Source organism: Anthonomus grandis, chromosome 2 (assembly GCF_022605725.1).
Source record: "Anthonomus grandis grandis chromosome 2, icAntGran1.3, whole genome shotgun sequence".
Lineage (NCBI taxonomy): Eukaryota > Metazoa > Arthropoda > Insecta > Coleoptera > Curculionidae > Anthonomus > Anthonomus grandis.
In genome coordinates this window covers 46,842,599-46,862,526 of record NC_065547.1, presented here as the reverse complement: position 1 = coordinate 46,862,526, position 19,928 = coordinate 46,842,599, and the positions used below count along the sequence as shown (strand labels likewise).

General features: G+C 32.6%; 1 protein-coding gene across 6 annotated transcripts in view; it reads left to right on the top strand.

Annotated features, from left to right (window-relative positions):
• Window positions 1-18,446, top strand: part of LOC126746651 (uncharacterized) — a 129,453-nt gene extending 111,007 nt beyond the window's left edge. For 5 of the 6 annotated variants that reach the window (XM_050455012.1, XM_050455022.1, XM_050454994.1 and 2 more), the window contains exons 14-16: window positions 6,847-7,179; window positions 8,952-9,138; window positions 9,200-18,446. In XM_050455012.1, coding sequence (XP_050310969.1) covers window positions 6,847-7,179; window positions 8,952-9,138; window positions 9,200-9,464 — 785 coding nt within the window. In that variant the 3' untranslated portion in view covers window positions 9,465-18,446. The remainder of the gene's footprint in view (window positions 1-6,846; window positions 7,180-8,951; window positions 9,139-9,199) is intronic. The other variant, XM_050454996.1, reaches the window with a different exon arrangement.
• Window positions 18,447-19,928: the final 1,482 nt, after the last annotated feature.

Sequence of the window (19,928 nt, the reverse complement as noted above, 5' to 3'; positions counted from 1 at the left end):
TACACTACAATATTCAGAACATTTCTCAACAATAGGACTGCTAAGACAATTTAAAATAGAAAACTTAACACACAATAATACCTGTACCACCAGCAATAGAGTGAGATCTAGTTGAACATACTGCCAGTTTATATCACTGGATATTTATCAAATGTATCTCATCTTCGGTTAACCAATGCTCTGTTAAACATAGGACATATTCTGACATATGAATGACTCCAACTCATCCACTTTCTTCCTTATGGACCTAACATTAACATGTAAAATCCTTAACTTGTTGGGGATTTTTGAACATCGTCCCTCGGCTCTGTAGGTTCAAAAAATGGTTTACAGATGCATCAGATTATGACAAACATCATGGTACATCGAATGTGACAGTTGTTTCTGACGGATACCCCGAAGATCAGACCCGCACAGGAACAAAATGTGCCGAAAGGCATCGCCGTGGAAGGATTCGTCATTCAGCTGACATGATTGTCGATAAAGCAACAGTTTTTAGGGATATTGAGCAATAAAATTTCTTAGGAAATGCTGAAAACAAAAGAAGATTAATTGATATTCCTACAAATCGCTGCCCCCACCCCGACCATTCCTATTTCTACATATACACAGACTAAATTGACTTTCGTTGTCTGGCCACCCTGGCGGCAGTCCGAACCTGTTTCAGTTTTGGATCTTTCGAATAGATATAAGTAATACCCGCCCTCCGATTGGCGCCAATGCTTAAAGGCAATTAATTATGTAAGGTTTGATGAAACCAAAAATCGGTGAGGTAAGGTCAACTCGATAGAGCCTCCTATATAGGAACCGAGTTTGGTGCTTCTTGATACAAATTAGTCTAGTAGATTTCTAAAGCACTGTTTGGTGATGTTCTCATAGTTTTTGTTACGTTGAGACAAGCCATTCTTTGAAATTGGTCCAGTTTTCGATGAATTGTAATCCAGGGTCTAGTTAGAGTAACATAGATCTTATCCTAAATTTTCTGGTGTGCTTCATTCATAAGAGTTCGAGCTTCCAGTACTCTTTTTGGAATGTAAGAGATTCAAATTGGTTTACCATCAAGTTTCACGTCTAGATACTGTATTGTCATAACTGTGTGATGTGCCTTATAGTTTGGGCGCCAGAAGAGGTGTGATTTTCCTCTTTTTGGTGAATAGCACCATCTTAGGCTTTCTGGGGTTGATGTATAGGGAATATACAGCACACCATTTCCTTATGATTCCAATTCCTACATTCCTCCGAGCAATTAAGCACCGTTTATTATTTGTTAAAACGTTGGTGTAAAAAATTATAAAGATAATTACGGAAAATAATATGAATTTAACCATTTAGGGTGTGGCTATTTTCGAATCTCAGCATTGTCAAACACAAAACATAAATCTAGAGAAATGCTGAAATGCTGCACTCTACTGAAGGTGCAATAATTCGTACTAATTTTGACTTTTGGAAGCCATAACCCTATTGGTAACAGTTGAACCAATCAAATTTAAAAGAAAGCTTGATCAAATACGGCGCCGAATTTAAATTCAATTTAACGCGAGAAATTCGAATTCTAACTACTAAATGTCACAACCTACGGGTATTTCACACGGGTTAAATCAGATTTACAATTTTTCTACTTCAATCCTCTAATAATATGTTTTAAGGTCGGGATTTAATAAATATTCCGAGCAATTAAGCACCGTTTATTATTTGTTAAAACATTGGTAGCTTTGTAAAAAATTATAAAGATAATTAGGGGAAATAATATGAATTTAACCATTTTCGTATCCCAGCATTGTCAAGCACAGAACACAAATATAGAGAAATGCGGGTTGCCTTATTAACGGGAAGAAATTTGGGCCCCCTACTGAAAGTGCAATTATTCGAACTAATTTTGACATTTGTATTCTATTGGTAGCCAGTTTAATCAATCAAATTTAAGAGAAAGAATTATTATTTGTTGAAACATTGGTAACTTTGTAAAAAATTATAGAGATAATTAGGAAAATAATATGAATTTAACCATTTTCGTATGTCGTCGTTAGCATTGTCAAGCACAGAAAACAAATATAGAGAAATGCGGGTTGCCTTGTTAACGGGAAGAAATTTTGGCCCTCTACTGAAGGTGCAATAATTCGGACTAATTTTGACATTTCGAAGCCATCGAAGTCTCTGTTGGTAACAGTTTAACTAATCAAATTTAAAAGAAAGCTTTGTCAAATCTGGCGCCAAATTTGAATTCAATTTAACGCGAAAAATTCGAATTCTAATAATAAATGTCACAACCTACGGGTATTTCACTCGGTTGAAACAGATTGTCATCAATACTTGTTCTTTCCAACACATTTATATTTTATATTTTTTAAGTTACAAGCAGAACTCCAATTGACTATGCGAATTGATGTATTTTCCTAAATTGGGCAAATATTTATAGAATATAACTTGTACATTTAACTTTTGGAACCAGAAAAATCAAGGAACCCTTATACCATTAAACAGTTTTAGAATTTTTTTACTTCAATACTCCGATAATATGTTTTAAGGTCGGGATCCAATAAATATTTCGAGCAATTAAGCACCGTTTATTATTTGTTAACGCGTTGGTAACTTTGTAAAAAAAATATAAAGATAATTACGGAAAAAAATATGAATTTAACCATTTAGGGTGTGGCTATTTTCGTATCTCAGCGTTGTCAAGCACAAAACATATATTAAGAGAAATGCTGAAATGCTGCCCTCTACTGAAGGTGCAATAATTCGTACTAACATTTGGAAGCGATAACTCTATTGGCAACAGTTGAACCACAGATTTAACTAGCGTTGCTAATTGCGTTAGCTAGTTAAATCTGTGGTTGAACCAATCAAATTTAAAAGAAAGCTTGGTCAAATACGGTGCAAAATTTGAATTCAATTTAACGCGAGATATTCGAATTCTAATACGGACCCAACTACTAAATGTCACAATCTACTGGTATTTTACTGGGTTAAAACAGATTGTCGAATATGAAGACCACAGGGGAAAAACCTGTTAAGTCAAGAAATTTGTGAAATCGAACTAATCAGAAAAATATAGGTTAAAAGGTATATTATCTATATACACGGCCATACAGGGGAATAACGTGACCAGTCACCAGTTTTAACAAGAATAAATATTGGTGTACTAGGAAAGAACGTGTTAAGTCACTTTTGTCGTTATCTTGCGTGTATATAAATTAGTCGTTTGGCAGTTTGTTAGTTGTGTTAGTCAGTTGTTTATATCATCGGCATGTAAGGTTAACGATACCCGCATAAAAAAGGTTTTGTTTGTTATTGCTGTTAGTAAAAAACAATACAATGGACAATAATAATTTGAGTGATTGTGAAGATCATGACACAAAGCCAGTAAGCACAAAGAGAAAATGTACGGGTCGGGTAAGAGATGCTACCAATTTAATGAGGCTTCAGTTACATGTAACTGGTGATGCCTGTCAATTCCGACGATACAGATGTTTTGAAAAGATAACTGCAGGTGAAAGAATGGACATTGTACGAAAGTTTAATCTAATAAAAAGTTCGAATGATCAAACATTCTATTTAACAGGTCTAATTTCTCTTTGTCCAGTGGTTCAGCGCCGACCTCGATTACCGAAAGATGGGAGTGCCCTGAGAACTTCAACGTTTTATTACAAGGTGCGTATAGTTCGTGAGAATGTAGCAGTTTAACAAGACGTAGAATAAAAACCATACAAAGGAGTCTCTATATGAGTGTTCCACTCATTGCACCGATTGATAAACGCGGCAGACATTTGAATAGAAAACACAAACTAAGCGTTGAAACTGAAAACAAAATTTTAGAACACATTAAAAGTTTCAAGGCTAGATCAAGCCACTACAGTCTTAATAAAACTAAGAGAATTAATTTTTCTACCGAATTAAATGTGAAAAAAATGTATGCTATGTTTAAAGAAAAATTTCCACAAGTTAAGGCTAGTTATGAAATTTACCGCTCCATATTTTGCAGCAAGTTTAATATATCCTTTGGATATCCCCGTAGTGATACTTGTAGCTTCTGCGACCAATTAAAAGTACAGATTGATGCATGCCAAGAGAAAAAGAGCATTAAGGATTTGATGTTTCAACAAAAACTACATCTAGCAAAAGCCGAGGCATTCCATGCACATAAAAAGCAGGCCACTTTGAGGAGTCGAACAAAGGCAGACACAGAAGCAATATGCATGGATTTCGGAAGAAATTTGCCCATGCCGAATTTATCCACGAATGATGTGTACTACAGCCGGCAGTTATCATTATTTTCATTTATTGTATGCAAACTCTCAAATTCTGAAGTATTCTTCTATCCTTATCAGGAAAAAATCCTTATTAGAAAAAAAGGGCGCGAATGAAGTCTGCTCATTTTTATTCGATTATATTACCTTGAAGTTACCTGCTGAAGTTAGAAATTTACAGATATTCTGTGATTCGTGCTCCGGACAGAATAAGAACTTTCCAGTGTTCAAATTTTTTACATTACTTAGTCCATCGTTTCAACATTGAAGATTTACATTCCTCATTCGAGGTCACTCCTACATGGAATGTGATAAGGATATGGAAATCTTAAACGGAAAGTTTTGGGCAGAAGTACCGGATGACTGGTGTAAACACATAGAAACCGCTCGTTTAAAGCCTGCACCATTTCCGCTTCGCTTAGTTTTTCATCGAGATACTTTACAAAAAAGATAATCACTGGTCCGCCGCTACCCGACGGTGAGTTTTACCACCCACCAGTCGCAACTTTTGGTTAGTAGGCTCGTTTTGACTTTTGCAACAATTTAATTATCAGTGATTTTTTTTATACAGACCTATCCCTTTGGAAAAATAAAGGACCTGCAGAAGTTAAAAAAAAATTTGCACCCCAGAGAGTCAGCTTTTTTATTCTATTTAAAACACAAGTAGAAACAACTCCTTGGCTTGGTGAGTTATGGTTGATTGTTACTAAATTACATGCCTAATTAATACTTTGTTTTTCACAGCTTTTTTCAGTTGATCCCATAAGAACCGAACCCAGAAGAGAAGTTTTATTTTTTTCTATTATAACAACCATTCTTTTATAAATACCTACATATAAATAAAATAATACATTATACTTTATGTTTGGTAAATAAATAACAGAGTATAAATAATTATTTAAGCAAAATTTAAATATAAATTAATCAATCGCCACTGACTTAGCAGTTTGTTTGTTTGTTTGCGCTTTCATTGTATAAGTATATATAATGAAAGAACGTGCTAAGTCAGTGACATAACAACTTTTTCCCCGGTATTCGGAGTTGTTTGAAACTTCGACACATTGTGGTGACGTACCAGTTTAATATTATATTACAAAATGTCATTGAGGACATAGAGCAAGGTCATAGCTTCAATATGATGGCAAATAAATAACCATTTTGCAAGCTGTATAATTATCGTAGCGTTTCTAACCTTAAAATTCGTTTCCTGTCAAAAAATAGAAAAATGACTTGGCACGTTTTTCCCCTGTGGTCTTCATATATAAAAAGAGTTTGAAGGATAAAAAAAAACAAATTTCTCTTGTAGAAATTTGTTTTAACCAATCAGAACTCTGACTGTGCAATTTAATGTATTTTCATAATTTGGGCAAATATTTTTAGAATATAACCTATAAATTTAACTTTTGGAACCAAAAGAATTAAGAAATCCTTATTGTACCATTACGCAGATTTACAATTTTTCTACTTCAAAATATCCTCGGGTAATATTAATATTTATATGCAAAAAAGAATATTTCTTCAGTAACAATGTTTATTTAAATTATAGGTACAAAAATAAAACACAGCTCTATGATTTTATGTAAACAAAAATATATAGTTTAATCACAATAAAAACACAAAATTTCAATTATTCTTTATTGTTAATTTATAATAAAATTTAAATTGTGATATCATAATAATAGCTCTGGATTGCCCTATTTGTATCCCAAAGACAGTAGTAAATAAATCATTAGTTCAATATTTAAAAAATTTGAAAATAGTAACTTCTAAACTTCTGAATAGAACTAAGAGTATGAAAAACCCAAAATTGTATTGAAATGTGTAAGTTCCTCTCATTTAATAAATTTAAACTTGAAGTAAGAAAAATTCTGTTTGTCGAGAAAGATTTTTATGATGCCACAGAACTCATCAGTGCATTTAATAATTAATGTTTTATATTGTTTAGTGATAGGCTTAAGTTGTTAAAGTGTACTGTGTGATCTTGGATCTCTCAAGTCTTAATATGCATCTAATGTTTTGCCCTATACATTGATTTTGACTTGTGTATCTGCTATTATGTATTTTGGACGTAATATATTGAATCTGAAAGGATTTGGCTTAGTTTGGCATAGTTCCACGTTAATGCGAATTCTAATTTTTTAATGTTCTGACACTGTACTATATCTCCCTTTCAGTTTTCTAACACTTTAGGCATCTATTAGAAATTGAAAAATAATTGTCCATTAACTCAATCAAATGCTTTTAAAATGTCCATATAGATAAACTTAAGCTATTTTTCGATTATCGAGAAAAAAGTTCATCTGTTAAAAGCCATCTTGATACTCTTTCATAATTACACATGATCTCTTTCTGGAGCTGTTCTGCGGATCTTAACCTCACTTTTTTACGTTACATATTAAATTTAACCAATTGAGTTTTATAGAAGTAGGGAAAACTTCTCTAAAATTGTAGTGTCAGTAAGACCATAATTAAATTTTCAAAAAAAAAACTTGTGTTCATTGACGATAATGATCCTGGAATATTTCATTAATATTAAATGGTATCGATACGAGTTTCGAATTCTCCTACTCTCCGGATTTTGACGTTTTATTAACTTCAGGTTACTACGAAAAGCTGCGCAGTAAACAAAAATATGGCAGCGAACGCATCCTTAACTCTCACTACCAAACGCAGGAAAAAAAGCGTCGTAATAGCCACGCGGGCGTAACACACTCCTCAGTCTATACCGAGCAAGACCTGAATTTATTGGCCCTCCAAAACCTTCAAATGGGAAAACTGTCCGCCATGGATTACGAACTGTTGAAATTGGCTAAAAGGGGTGCGTTACCCGACTTGGCGGGCCTACAGCAGGCCATGTGCAAGGGTGGATTTTGCGAGAACGTCAGAGATTACTGGGGGGGCGGCACAAGATCCGTCGGAATTAGAGAATCTGGTAAGTTTCTAATCAACTTGTCTTTTCAAAAAGGAGTTTTTCCCAACTGCCTTAAGAAGGCAATAATAATCCCTCTACATAAAGGAGGAGATAAAGATCAGTCTTTCAACTATCGCCCAATTGCTCTTATTCCCACACTATCAAAAATTATTGAAAGATTAGTGAAAAAAAGGCTCCTATCATTTCTACTGAAATTTAAAATACTCACTCCTCAACAATTTGGATTTTTAAATAACAAATGCACAAATGATGCTATGTTTTCCTTTTTGAATAATGTATACTGTAGCTTAAACAACTAACATCCTACGGCAAGAATCTTCTGTGATTTTTCTAAAGCTTTTGATTGCGCAAACCATGATATCTTAATAAAAAAGTTGCAACACTACGGGTTTAGAGGTATGCCCCTCGAATGGTTTAAGTCATATCTCAATAACAGGAGTCAGTTTGTGAGAATTGATGCTACGATATCTTCTTGCAACCCAATAAAATGTGAAGTGCCTCAAGCTTGGCCCTATTTTGTTTCTCATATTTATCAATGATATCGTTAGTCTGAATATTAAAGGAAGAATCTGCTTATTCGCGGATGATACTAGTTTTACCTGGAGTAATCCGGATACTGCCGAACTTCATAAAATCATATCAAGTGACTTAACTTCTATCAAAGCACGGTGCGACTCTAATCTTCTCTGCCTTAACATCTCTAAAACTAAATTTTTGTGCTATAAAAATAATTTGCAATCTTTTGTACTGGATAACGCAACCATTGACGAAGCCGACTCAGTAAAATTTTTGGGTCTTACTGTTGACAAGTCGTTAAAATGGGACATGCACATTAAGATCAATTTCCAAGAAGCTTAGCCTCTCAACCTCTATAACAGTGTATTTTTCCCTCTTTGAATCACACCTTCGTTATGTCCTTCCTTTTTGGGATGTGTGTAGTGTCACTCAATTCGACAAAATTTTCAGACTTCAAAAGAGAACTTTGCGTTATACACTTAGACTTAATTATAGAGCTCATTGCCAGGATTTCTTTAAAAAATTTAATATCCTAACTTTGCCGTCACTACTTATATATGAGTCCGTTTGTCTAATTCGCAAGCACGTTTCATCAAATTCAGATAGGCCATCCCATAATTATCATCTTAGAAACGAGGAGTATGATTTATATCTGCCTACTCCACATTCAGAATTGGTAAAAGACTCTATATTGTGCAAAGCAAAAAAATGCACAATCATTTGCGATTGAACATCAAGTCCATCACATCTTTTCCTACTTTCCGTAAGGCATTAAAATCATTCCTACTGGACAGAGCCTTTTACTCGGTAAACGATTTTTTTAATACTTAATTTTAACTTCACACACACAGACTGATTTATTGTTTTTATATGTACTGTTTTATGTAGCTATTTCTATATCTTACTTTTCTTTTATACTTTTTTAATGAACACTTTTGTATATTTTTCTATAAGTACTTTTTTGCTTTCTTAGGTTTCCCTTTTTTTTCTCTTTTTTATATTGTATACATGCAATTGTATATTTTTTAATTTTTAATTGTGTTTTATTTATTTATTCATACTTTTGACCCTATACAATTATTGATTTGTATAAGTTTAAATATTTTTTTACTAGTTTTATTTTATTTTTGTGTGTTTTGTTTGTTTACTTTAGTTATCAGCTTTGTCTACAAATTGTAAATTTTTTTGGCAATAAATCGATTGATTGATTGATTGTTTCCTATAAATGCTTACTCTTTTCTAATGTTGACTTGTAGGTTTTCAAAAATCCGCCATTACAACTGGGGCATGCACTGAAGCCTTATCAGTAAAGAAATCAGCTGAGATAGCTGCCCTGTTTGCTGACATAAAGCTAAGTCAGACTACTGATATTACTCATTTGGCACCAGAGTCATTTGACGATCGTTATAATTTAGATAAGAGCTTGCATCAGCCCAAGTACAGGTTTGTATGATGTCTAATGTTTCAGATAAAAAAAAGTATATGTATTGTCTTCGTTTAACAGCAAACCTATTAAAAATAGACCCCTGGAAGGACCAATTCATCCGAAACCTGTGCTGCCACCATCGAATTACGCCAGACCCATGGTGAAGAATAAATCAAAATTATACTCTGCAAAAAATGGCCTTTACACCATACAAAGTCAATCAGACGAAAGTAGGCACAGCGGAAGCAGAAGATCCAGTTTTAGTGGAGAGACTCGTAACGGAGAGGGAGGCAGGAAGAATACTAGTAGTAACATTGAGGATTCTTTGGGATATCTGCCTTAGGACTAATTATATAAGCATTTTGTTGTAAATGCGGCGTGTTTTTTTAAAGGTAAAAGTCTAGCAAAAGAACTGCTTTAAATTTTTTTATGTTCTAATTTTTAAGCTTCCCAAAATAAATTTAGTATGTTTTTTCAGCATATACATGCCAAAAAGCTGATTCAAGTGTAAGTGTTTCAAAAAAACAGTAAAATTTAATAGGGTAAATAGACCAGTTATTGGACAGTTCAGTTTTTTTTCAATATAATAGAAAGAGTGAAAGATAAATCTAATTTACCTTATGAAAAAAATAAAACAAAATTAAAAATTATCTTGCATTCCTGACAGCGTTAAGATCTTGGGTTTCGTCATTTATTCGCTGCCGTAATTCAATAATATTATTTATTGGTCTTGCATAAAAAATTCTTTTATGCAACCCCAGTAAAAAAAATCAAGGAGATTTAGGTCTGGAGACCTGGGAGGCCATAAAATTGAACCAAGTAGTAATCCAAGAACCAAGTAGTGAACCAAGGTCGACTATGTGGTATATTTGAAATAAAGTAATTAAAAGACCTTTAAAATGACCCTCCTTTCCATTTAAGACTTTAGAGGTTATGTCCACCTTCGTCAGAGGGCTGCTGCAATTTGATTGTAAACTAACTTTGAAATTTTTAAAATAAGGGTGGTATCTTTTCAAATTGACATCCTGTATATAAATGTATTATTAAAAAAAAAAAAAAATTCGTCAATCTTTACAATGCTTGGATTCCTGCTCTTTCTTAAAATTCTTTAAATGGATAATTTAAGTAGTTAAGGAATATACTACATATACAGGGTGTTCGAAAAATAGACGAAGATATTTCAATGAGTGACGTAACATGGGTCCGGAAATACACAGTTTTGAAGATACAGGGTGATAATTTTTTTTTTAATATTAATTGTTTATTAATATTAATTATTTTTCTAGGAGAACTGACACTTGTCAATGTCAAACCTCCATGCAGAAAATATTTTTTATTTGTCAAGGCACCGGTGATTTTTTTACCAAAAATTAATAAACCAATTATGTCCAATGGCATGCAATAAAACGGTATTTATTTTTTGTCGAAAACAAAGTGAGATACGAAAAAAATACAAGAGGCCAAAAAGTTTCAAATATTTAATCAAACAACAAATATTAAAGTTGAAAAAAGGCAGTGGTGTACATTTTTTTGCCAATAATTGTTGCTAGGATGTCCCCCGGGACGCGAATTTATAATTCCTCTACCATTACAGTCACGAGGGTGCCTGAATTCACACATGTTAAATACTTTACATCTTTGCAATATAATGTCCTTGAAAATTCTGATGGAAGTTTCACAATAATTATTTGTATTTTTGCCCCTATGCAAAACGTCACTACGAAACAGTAAACACCATTTTTCTCGATGACCCCAAATGAGTTCTAAATGAGCTTTGGTATTATTGTACTTGTTTAGAGTCTGGTTATTTAATAACTGAAACATAAAGATCTCTGCATCTGAAGTAGTCTTAGCAAATAAAGTATTGCTTTGCAATTTTTAGAGCATGTAAATTATCATTTTCTGATTTATTTTTATGAAGAATAACAGCTATTGGCAATTCTCCTATTTTTGTTGCTGCAAAAATAAAAGTTACAGAGGTGCTACTTTGATCACAAGAACTACTAGTGTCAATGAAGATCATCTCATCTGCATGGCCCGCTTTTCATCATCCCTTCCTCCGAATTTTTCAGACCTCCATTGTTGATAAAAGTAGGTTACTTGTCTGTCAGTTGGGTTAACTTGTGCATTCGCTAGAAGCACATGAATATCACCATCACAATTTTCAGATAAAGATAATTCATGATAAGTTTTGGCTGCAGAAGCTGTCATTCCAGACTCAAAATAAGCACAAAAAGTTGCTTTTGTATCTTCATTACATCGCAATAAACTAAATGCTTGAGCAACCTGAATTCGATGAGAATGTTCATAATTTATATAGATCACTGCATTAAAACCTTGTTTTAATAAGTTAGATCTTCTCAAAGTAACTTCAGTCGTTTTTAGAAATTTTATATTTATACTTGCCGAGCACCCATAATTTCTTGTACTTCCTTTTTTCTTAATTACACGTTCATTCTTTTTGGTTAGATGACACACATATACTTAGTTTGCGAAATTCATAACGAACACAGTTATTAAACACTTTGCTTACTATCCAATTAGTGTTTGTGTTACGAGAAAAGTCTTTAATAAAGTTGTCACATTTTTCCTGATAATTTGTCCCTTTTGTTAACTTGCACTGGAATTTAATCACAAATTGATCTTGATTTTTCTCTTCTAATTCAGGATAGTGAATTTCACTATCCACAATACCACTCAATATTGTTTTAATCATTTTGAAGCACTACAAATATGTTAAACTAAGGTAACTACACTGTCATAACCTACTGCGGACGTGGCGTGACAACGGATACAAACAACGGAGTGACTAACTGACTGATATAAACCGTTTAACAGCAGATTTTTTTTTAAATTTAGACGGGTTAGACTTTGTAAAAACAATGACTCACAAAATAACACACTACTCGAATTCAATCACCCTCGTGACTGTAATGGTAAAGGAATTGTAAATTCGCCCCCGGGACGCCACTGGACCTTATAATATTAATCTAATTAGGGCTAAATTAGGCTCTTAATGCAACAAGTAATACTGCCAAATTTCAAAAGAATCGAGTAAATATTTTTTTTAATATTAATAAGAAAATATAAAAAAAAATTATCACTCTGTATCTTGAAAACTGTGCATTTCCGGACCCGTGTTTATAGAAACTTTTTGTCATATTTTTTTACAAGGAATCCCCCATTGAAATATCTCCGTCTATTTTTCGAACACTTACTTTAAAAGCCAATCGATATTACTACTACTAATGGTAATGAGTGAATGTAAGCTAAAAAAGAGAAACAATTAAGAAATTAGTTGGTAATCTGCGCTATAATTTAATATTTTTTATAATAATAAAATTACCACAATAATGGCCTAAAACTATTAAAACTTTCATGAATGTATTTTTTGACCTTCTGATTCAACACTTTCTGATTTTTTTATATTCTTAATATCACAGGGGTTTATAAGTTATAAAATTTTACTTCTAAATAATCTATAAAATGAAGGTTAATTTACTTATGATTCTGTGGCAAAGTAAGATTGTTATGCATATTACTCCTGGTACCTTGGGAATGCGTGATTTGTTTTTTTTTTAATAAAATCAGTACAAAAGAACGTACTTTTTGTATGTACAGATGATTTATATCGCTAACATCAAAGTTGTATAGTAAAGTATATTTGTTTTATGAATCACTTTAAAAATGTGATTTTGGACAACTTTTAACGGTTAAAGATTAGACTTGTAAGTTATGCAATAAGAGAGAAGAGACTCCACTAAAGATTTGCAAATAAGCAAACACTTTTAATTTATTGCCCAGTATTTCTCGAAGAACATACATTTTTTCTATTAGGTATTATTATTTCTATATGACATGTTGTGATTTTTAACTTCATTTATTGAGGCTTCCATCGACTTGGACATTGAACAAGCGTCCAATAATTGGTACAAAAAAAGTACGTTTTTTATTTTTTTTACAAAGTTTGTCCAAAACTGTACAAACTTTGCAAAATGCAGTTATTATTGGACAATGTCCAACAACTGAAAATAATCATATACTTAGTCAGGTATTGGACAGCCATTTAAAACATAACCTAACTTAAATATATTAATTTAAATCTTAAAAATACTTTTTTCACTGGACCGCTACCTTGTATATTTATGTGGAGCACTTTTTTCAAATTTCACCAGTAAATATAACATTAAAATTTAACTAAGATTACTTAAGATAGACTTAAGGAAAGCGTATTTTTTGTGCTTAACGAAAGATGTGAGATATTTGGCGCCAAAACAGAAAAGTCAATCAAATGTCATTTATGTCAATACTAATACTAATAGTACAGTGATCAACAAAAGTTAGCAAAGTACTGAATACAGAATTTGAAATAAGTGATATGTCCAATAAATTGTAGGATTACCCTAGTTGAAACATTTCACTTTGATGACAAAATACATTTTTTCAAATTTTCCACTGCCACATCAATAACGATGGTTCTTTCATCTATTCTCACATTATTCAAGCTGCATTCGAATAGTATATTACTAAATAAATGTTTGTGTTATCAAAGTGAAAAAAAAACTTTAAAAGATAGAGTAAAAGTGAATTTTATCTCATCATAAAACTATGACTATTATTGACTACTACTGGAATTTCAGTTATTCCAAAATAAGTAGATATTTATGTTATTATGGCTTTACCGAATGTCCTCACAACACAATAAATCACTTAATGAGATCAATAACATCCTGAATCGTCATACTTTTAAACATAATGTAATTAAATTCCTTGATAGGACTTCTGATGAAAAAATCTGATTTACACTACGAGACGGAAATAATTGTCAGTGACTCATTGTTAGCATTAGGGCGGCCAAGATGTTTTAGAGAGGAGTGGATTCCAGCGGCGGCGTATGCATTTTTTAAAAATGAATATACCTACTATTTAGGTCGAGTTTAGGTAATTAATAGAACTTTTTTAAAAAATTAAAAATTTTGTTTCTAGTATAAGTAATTTTGCATAAAATATCCCTGATATTTTGCTGAATTTAGTACTTGAGTTCTTATAAATTATCGGCCAATAATTGGAACACATAGGTACATGGCGGCTTTTTCTATTGCAAAAAATACTAATAGAAAAAAGATAAAATAAGAGGTATAGTTTCTAAGGTTTATTACTCTATAACAACTAATATGAATGGGGAAGACAAAAGGCACTTTTAAAAATAAATTTAATCTACAGGGTGTTTTAAAATTGACTAAACAAGATATGACAAGATGATTTATTATTGACTGGACACAACCTATTATTTTTTAAATTTGTCATTCGCTATCTGAGGTTTCATAAGAATTTAAAGAAGAATTTTCAGTATCACTATCACTGTTTGCGGAACCAGGAGTTTTAATAAGTGGTTCAACAACAACTTCAACTTGAATATCCAAATCCCACATTTTTTGTTCTTCCTTGATCACATGTCCAATGCACTTTTGCCAGTTAGTTGCTGTTACGCCACCAATAGCTTCGTTTAATAAAACTTTTACGTCAATTTAAACGTTTTATTTTTACTAGCAACTTCACCTTTTATTTGTGTCCATATAAGTTCTATAGGGTTAGGCGGTAAACGCAATATTGTAACACCACGTTCTCGCACCATTTCATCAACAACATATTTAATGTACTAGTTTTTGTGGATACGAACAATATCGAACAATTGTACCTTGAGCATATCTTCGTCGAATCATATGTCCCCTTTTGATTTTAACCAGTCTTTTATGTCTCCTTTTCGCCAAGCAGTCGTTGGTATTTTTTCCACTGGCCGACTATGATAAGGCGCATTATCTACGACGATAACTGAACCGGAGTCTACTCGCACCAACACCGACGAAAACCACTTTTCAAAAACCTCTGCGTTCATATCTTCGTGGTAGTCACCCGTTTTCTTCGATTCAAAAACGTTAAGACTACCTTCCAGAAATCCAGAATCACTACCTATATGTGTAATATTTAGGCGACGGCCCTTGCCAGAAGGAGCTTTCAAACCCGTGGAAAGCTCATCCAAAAAAGCTTGCCGCGAATTTGTCGACATTTAAGTCCTGCCATACTTTTGCACGGGTGTGTCCTTCATTCAGCCATGTTTCATCGGTGTAATAAATTTTTCTTCCTTCGCGCCGATGTTCACGAATTTCTTTTAAATATTTCCTTCGACACAATACGATTTCATTTTTTTCTATTAAAAAGCTTTTGCGGTTCCTTTTTAAATATCGAAAATTCAACTCATGCAATGTTCGCTTTAAAACACCAAAATATATTTTGGGTAAAGAATTATCAGCAGTAAGTTCTGTCTTAATTTTCTTTATTGTTGGTATCTCGTCGAATTACTTCTAACTTTGTAATTTTTAATATAATTAAAGTAAAACAAAAACCAGTGCTTAGAATAATTATTCTTCTTTCTATTGCAATTTTAATTAACAAAATGGTCTTGAAAATTAATGACATATAAATGCTCTATATATATTTTTTTTAATAAATTTATTATGACCCTTATAGAGTTTACAATAAACTGCACTGAGGCCGACTTATTAAATTTTACAATAAAAATTTTTATTTTAGTTTTACAGAAATAAAATTCATTTTATGAGATTATATTTGTTAACTACATATTTATTTTATTAATTAACATTTTTTTACACAATTTCTTACAATATCCAATATTTATAATACTTTCAGCTACTGATGCTTGTATTCTATTATCGAGTGTAGAGTTCTGACATTTTTCCGTTCTTACCAAGGCATTTCTTAACATATTATTTATTGAGTCCAGTAATCAAAAGACTATACATGTTTAGTTGATTTATTTTCCGCTCTTTGTATTTTATTTAACAGATATTTTAATGCATTTCCCTATCAAGTATCTAAGATAGGTTCAAAAAGAAAGCATTTTAATTGTTCCAAGTATGGGGTAAATTTTGTCACTTATTTTTTGTATATACTTATTTCTGTTTCTTAATCCTAGATATTTATAGTCTTATTTGACTCTAATATATCACATTTTTCTTTATTTATATATGGAATAAATAACAATAACTTTGTTGTTTTTTGGCCAAATTAAATAAAATAAAAAGCTTTTATTAAAGGAAATAAGCTTCTTTCAAAAGACCTTTACAAATTCATCATGGTCATCTTTGACGTGCGACGATTTAATTAACCACAAAAAGAAAGAGTAACAAAATAAATACCTCAATATATAAAAACCGCATTTAACAAGTTCCAAACGGGCAATTAGCCACAACTGATTACATTAAATCTAGTTTATTATGGCTAATATTTTATCAGTTGCAATTTTTGACAGCTTATTCAACGGGTATATGTATACAAGTTCGTTTCGCCGTTCGATTATAATAATAATGGCAAATCGAAAAATTAATTATGTAAATTGATGTTAAGAATTTAATTTTGTATTTTGAGTAAATTAACATTTTTTTAATGACCTGGACATTAGCTCATGTAAAATCTGGTTAAGCATAACCATAAGATTTATATTGATTGATGATGGATTATGAGTGATATTGAATTTGGTGCATTATTGGTGGGTTATCGATGAGATGGGGTTCTATAGAAGAAATCAAATTCGTAGACTTTCGGATTGACATCACATATTTCATGGACGGCTTGAGACAAAAAGAGAGAAAAAAGAAATTTACGTATATCCATAAGATTTATATAATTTTTCTGTTGAGTGTAGATTGAAATTACATTTGGTGCATTACCGGTGGCTTATCGATGTGATGGGATTCTACAGAAGAAAATCGAATTCGTAGACTTCCGGATTGATGTCGTATCTCACGGACGGACGACTCGAGATCGAAAATTATCAATAAAAGATAAAACGAAAAAAGAAATTTATTGCAACGCAGGGTATCTCGTTCCTAAAGAATAACTGTGCACTTTCCGGCGAATGGCATATTTTACGTAATCATCTAGCACAATCTTTTTTCTGCCTCTTGTCTCCACTTGCTTTTCTTCTTTAGCTTTAAGACATCTAAAAACTATCCTGGAACTTAATGTTGTTAAATTCCCGCATAATTCTGCCGTGTCCTCAACAGACAAATCTGGATTTCTAGCACGAATACTTTCATATACAGTTTTCACTAACTGATGTTCGCCACAAGTCAAATATTTCCATTTTGCTTTTTTAGCAGGCGGACCAGAACTTGACGAAGCTTCGTCTTCCATTTTATAAAAAAATTATTTTACTTAAAATACCTATTTATTACAAATTACTCAAAATATTTATTAGAATAAACCCCCAAACGCGTCTATGGAATGAAAGAGCAACAAATGCAGGTATGTTGGCTAGGCGTTCCCATTCTGCTAAAATTAAAGGCTGGTCGGATTGCTGCTCCATTTACCGCGAGAGAAAAAGACAAGTAATAAACTTGGCACCGGCGCGCCGCGCAACAAGTTTTACTAAGTACCACCAAAGTTTACTGAATAAAATACTGAATAAAGTATTTTATTCAGTAAACTTTGGTACAACGTTCGACCAGATCAGCGAGGTCACACCATTAGAGTAAGTGACATTTTGCAAGCTATCAATAGATTTTGTATTGTGGGAATTAAATATTATTTTTAGCCACTCTAGTTGTATTGCTTGTTGGACGTTTGTGATATCACTGACAAATATTTCCGTCTCCTAGTATACATCAATTAGCTAATTTTCTTAATAGATGCTTCTGATGACTCTTATAACAGCTTTTGATTAAATTTAAGATTTATTTTAAAAAAAGTTCTGCGCTAGACAAAACCTCTCATATTGTATAATTCTTTCACTTTCCTACTTTAGTTTTTAAATTAATAATTATTGTAGTTTGCTTTCTACTATTTAAAATATAATGTAGGTTTAAGGAGAATATCGTGATATTTAATTGATTAGTTTTACTGTTTTAAAATTTACTTAAAACTGCCATATTATGCTAAAAAACTATCGGAATTTTAGTTTAATATATAGGTTTTGGGAATGGTGCAATCTCCGACGATTTACGTTGGTGCAATATTTTTTGGCCAAAAACTCTTTCTAGAGAAATTATAGAAGTAGGTCAGAAATTTTTAAATAGTGCTTCTAACGTTCGTTTAAATAGCCCATGATTAATTGGGTACCAATTTTTTAAAAAATATGTTTGTTTCTTATTTAAAAAAACATTTTTTAGAAGACTTCTATGGTTTCCATAAAAAAAATGTAAATGAATGGTTTATTTGGCCAAATAAGGTGTCTGTGCAATATTAACTTGGGCAGGGCCCAGGTATATTAACATGTAGATTAAAAATAAAATTTAAGAATATAAAATTGCGTTTTTATTTCTGTAAGCACTGTGGAAAGAAAAGAATGAAAATGAAAAACTTTTCTTGAACATTTTGCAACAATACATACCCTATTATTTGGTACTATGTCCACCCAACATATTCTTAAAATCCTTTTATATGACTATATTCCATATAGAAACCACGAGACTCTAAATTGTAAGTTGAGATCTCTACTACATAACACATTTGTCATTTAATTCTATATGGTTCTGGCTTATTGAAGTCATTATTTAATTTTCTCAGTATACTCGTTACTTTCATTGATTACTATAAGTATTTGTTGAAGAGAATATCAATGTAAAATCCAGTTTGGACTAGAAACGTTAATACAGACAGACATTACAACATATAATAACTCTCATGGAATTTGAAAATAGAAAATTTTTTTGTAAATTAAATAAATCATTTTATCCCTAAAAAATTATCTTAATGATAAAGGACTAATGGATGTTTTTTATGAAACTGCTTATTCAGCATTAAGCTACAACATAAAATGTATTAGTCTGGGGATAGTGCAATGATGTAGGAAGAGTATGTGTTGCTCAAAAAAGGATTATCAGGCTTTTATTTTTAACCTTTTTATATCTCCACTATACAGCGGTCGGAGCTTTATAATATGTTGAAGCATTTGTTCGATGAATACGAAAAATGCAACCTAAGGTAGCCGACGTCATGCCAAGTTTCATTCTCATCAAAAAAAGAAGTAGCCGATTCTCCCGTGACAATTTTTTCTTCCCATCGCCTGGACTTTTTTTTTCTTTCTTTTTCGGCACTGGTTAAACCAACTGGCCAGCTTCTCTTTATGATGAAGTATCGTCTGGACTGACACCTGCTAGATCAATAATTTCGCTTTCATTTCTAATACAACGAAATCCGTGAAAACATTTGGGGCCAACGGCCAAGCAATTGGTTGCTTTTTTCTATTTCGGTACCACAACATTGATCCGCAATTTCTACACGAATGGTGCTCTGTCTGACACCAGAAGGATCAGGTGTAAATATTTGTGTCTCGCCTTCACACTTGAAATTGAAATTGTCAAAACAGTGGGCTGCCAAGGCAGTTATGCATATAGATCTTCTGATGAACCCGTAATGCCCCACCGGGGGTTGTCAGAGCCCAATGGCCTTAGAAAAACCGATAAGGCTCTCTGGTCTGAAGGACTTAAATTCACTCGGTGCACTGAAGGTGTTACCCAAGTATTTGAACCTGGCGCGCGTGCGTGCTGGGCACTTTCCGACCACATGGTCAACGGTTTCATCCTCCTCCCAGCACCACCGGCATTCCGGGTTGTCCGCAATACCGATGGTATGGAGATGGCAAGTGCCAGTGTCCGGTTAAAAGACCTATCACTTGCCGAATTTCGCATCTTTTAGGCGTAGTAGATTTTTGGTGAGACAGGCAGGCAGAGGACCCACCTACGCGCTAACAACTACGAGGCATGTCCAGAAAATAAGTGTACTAAAT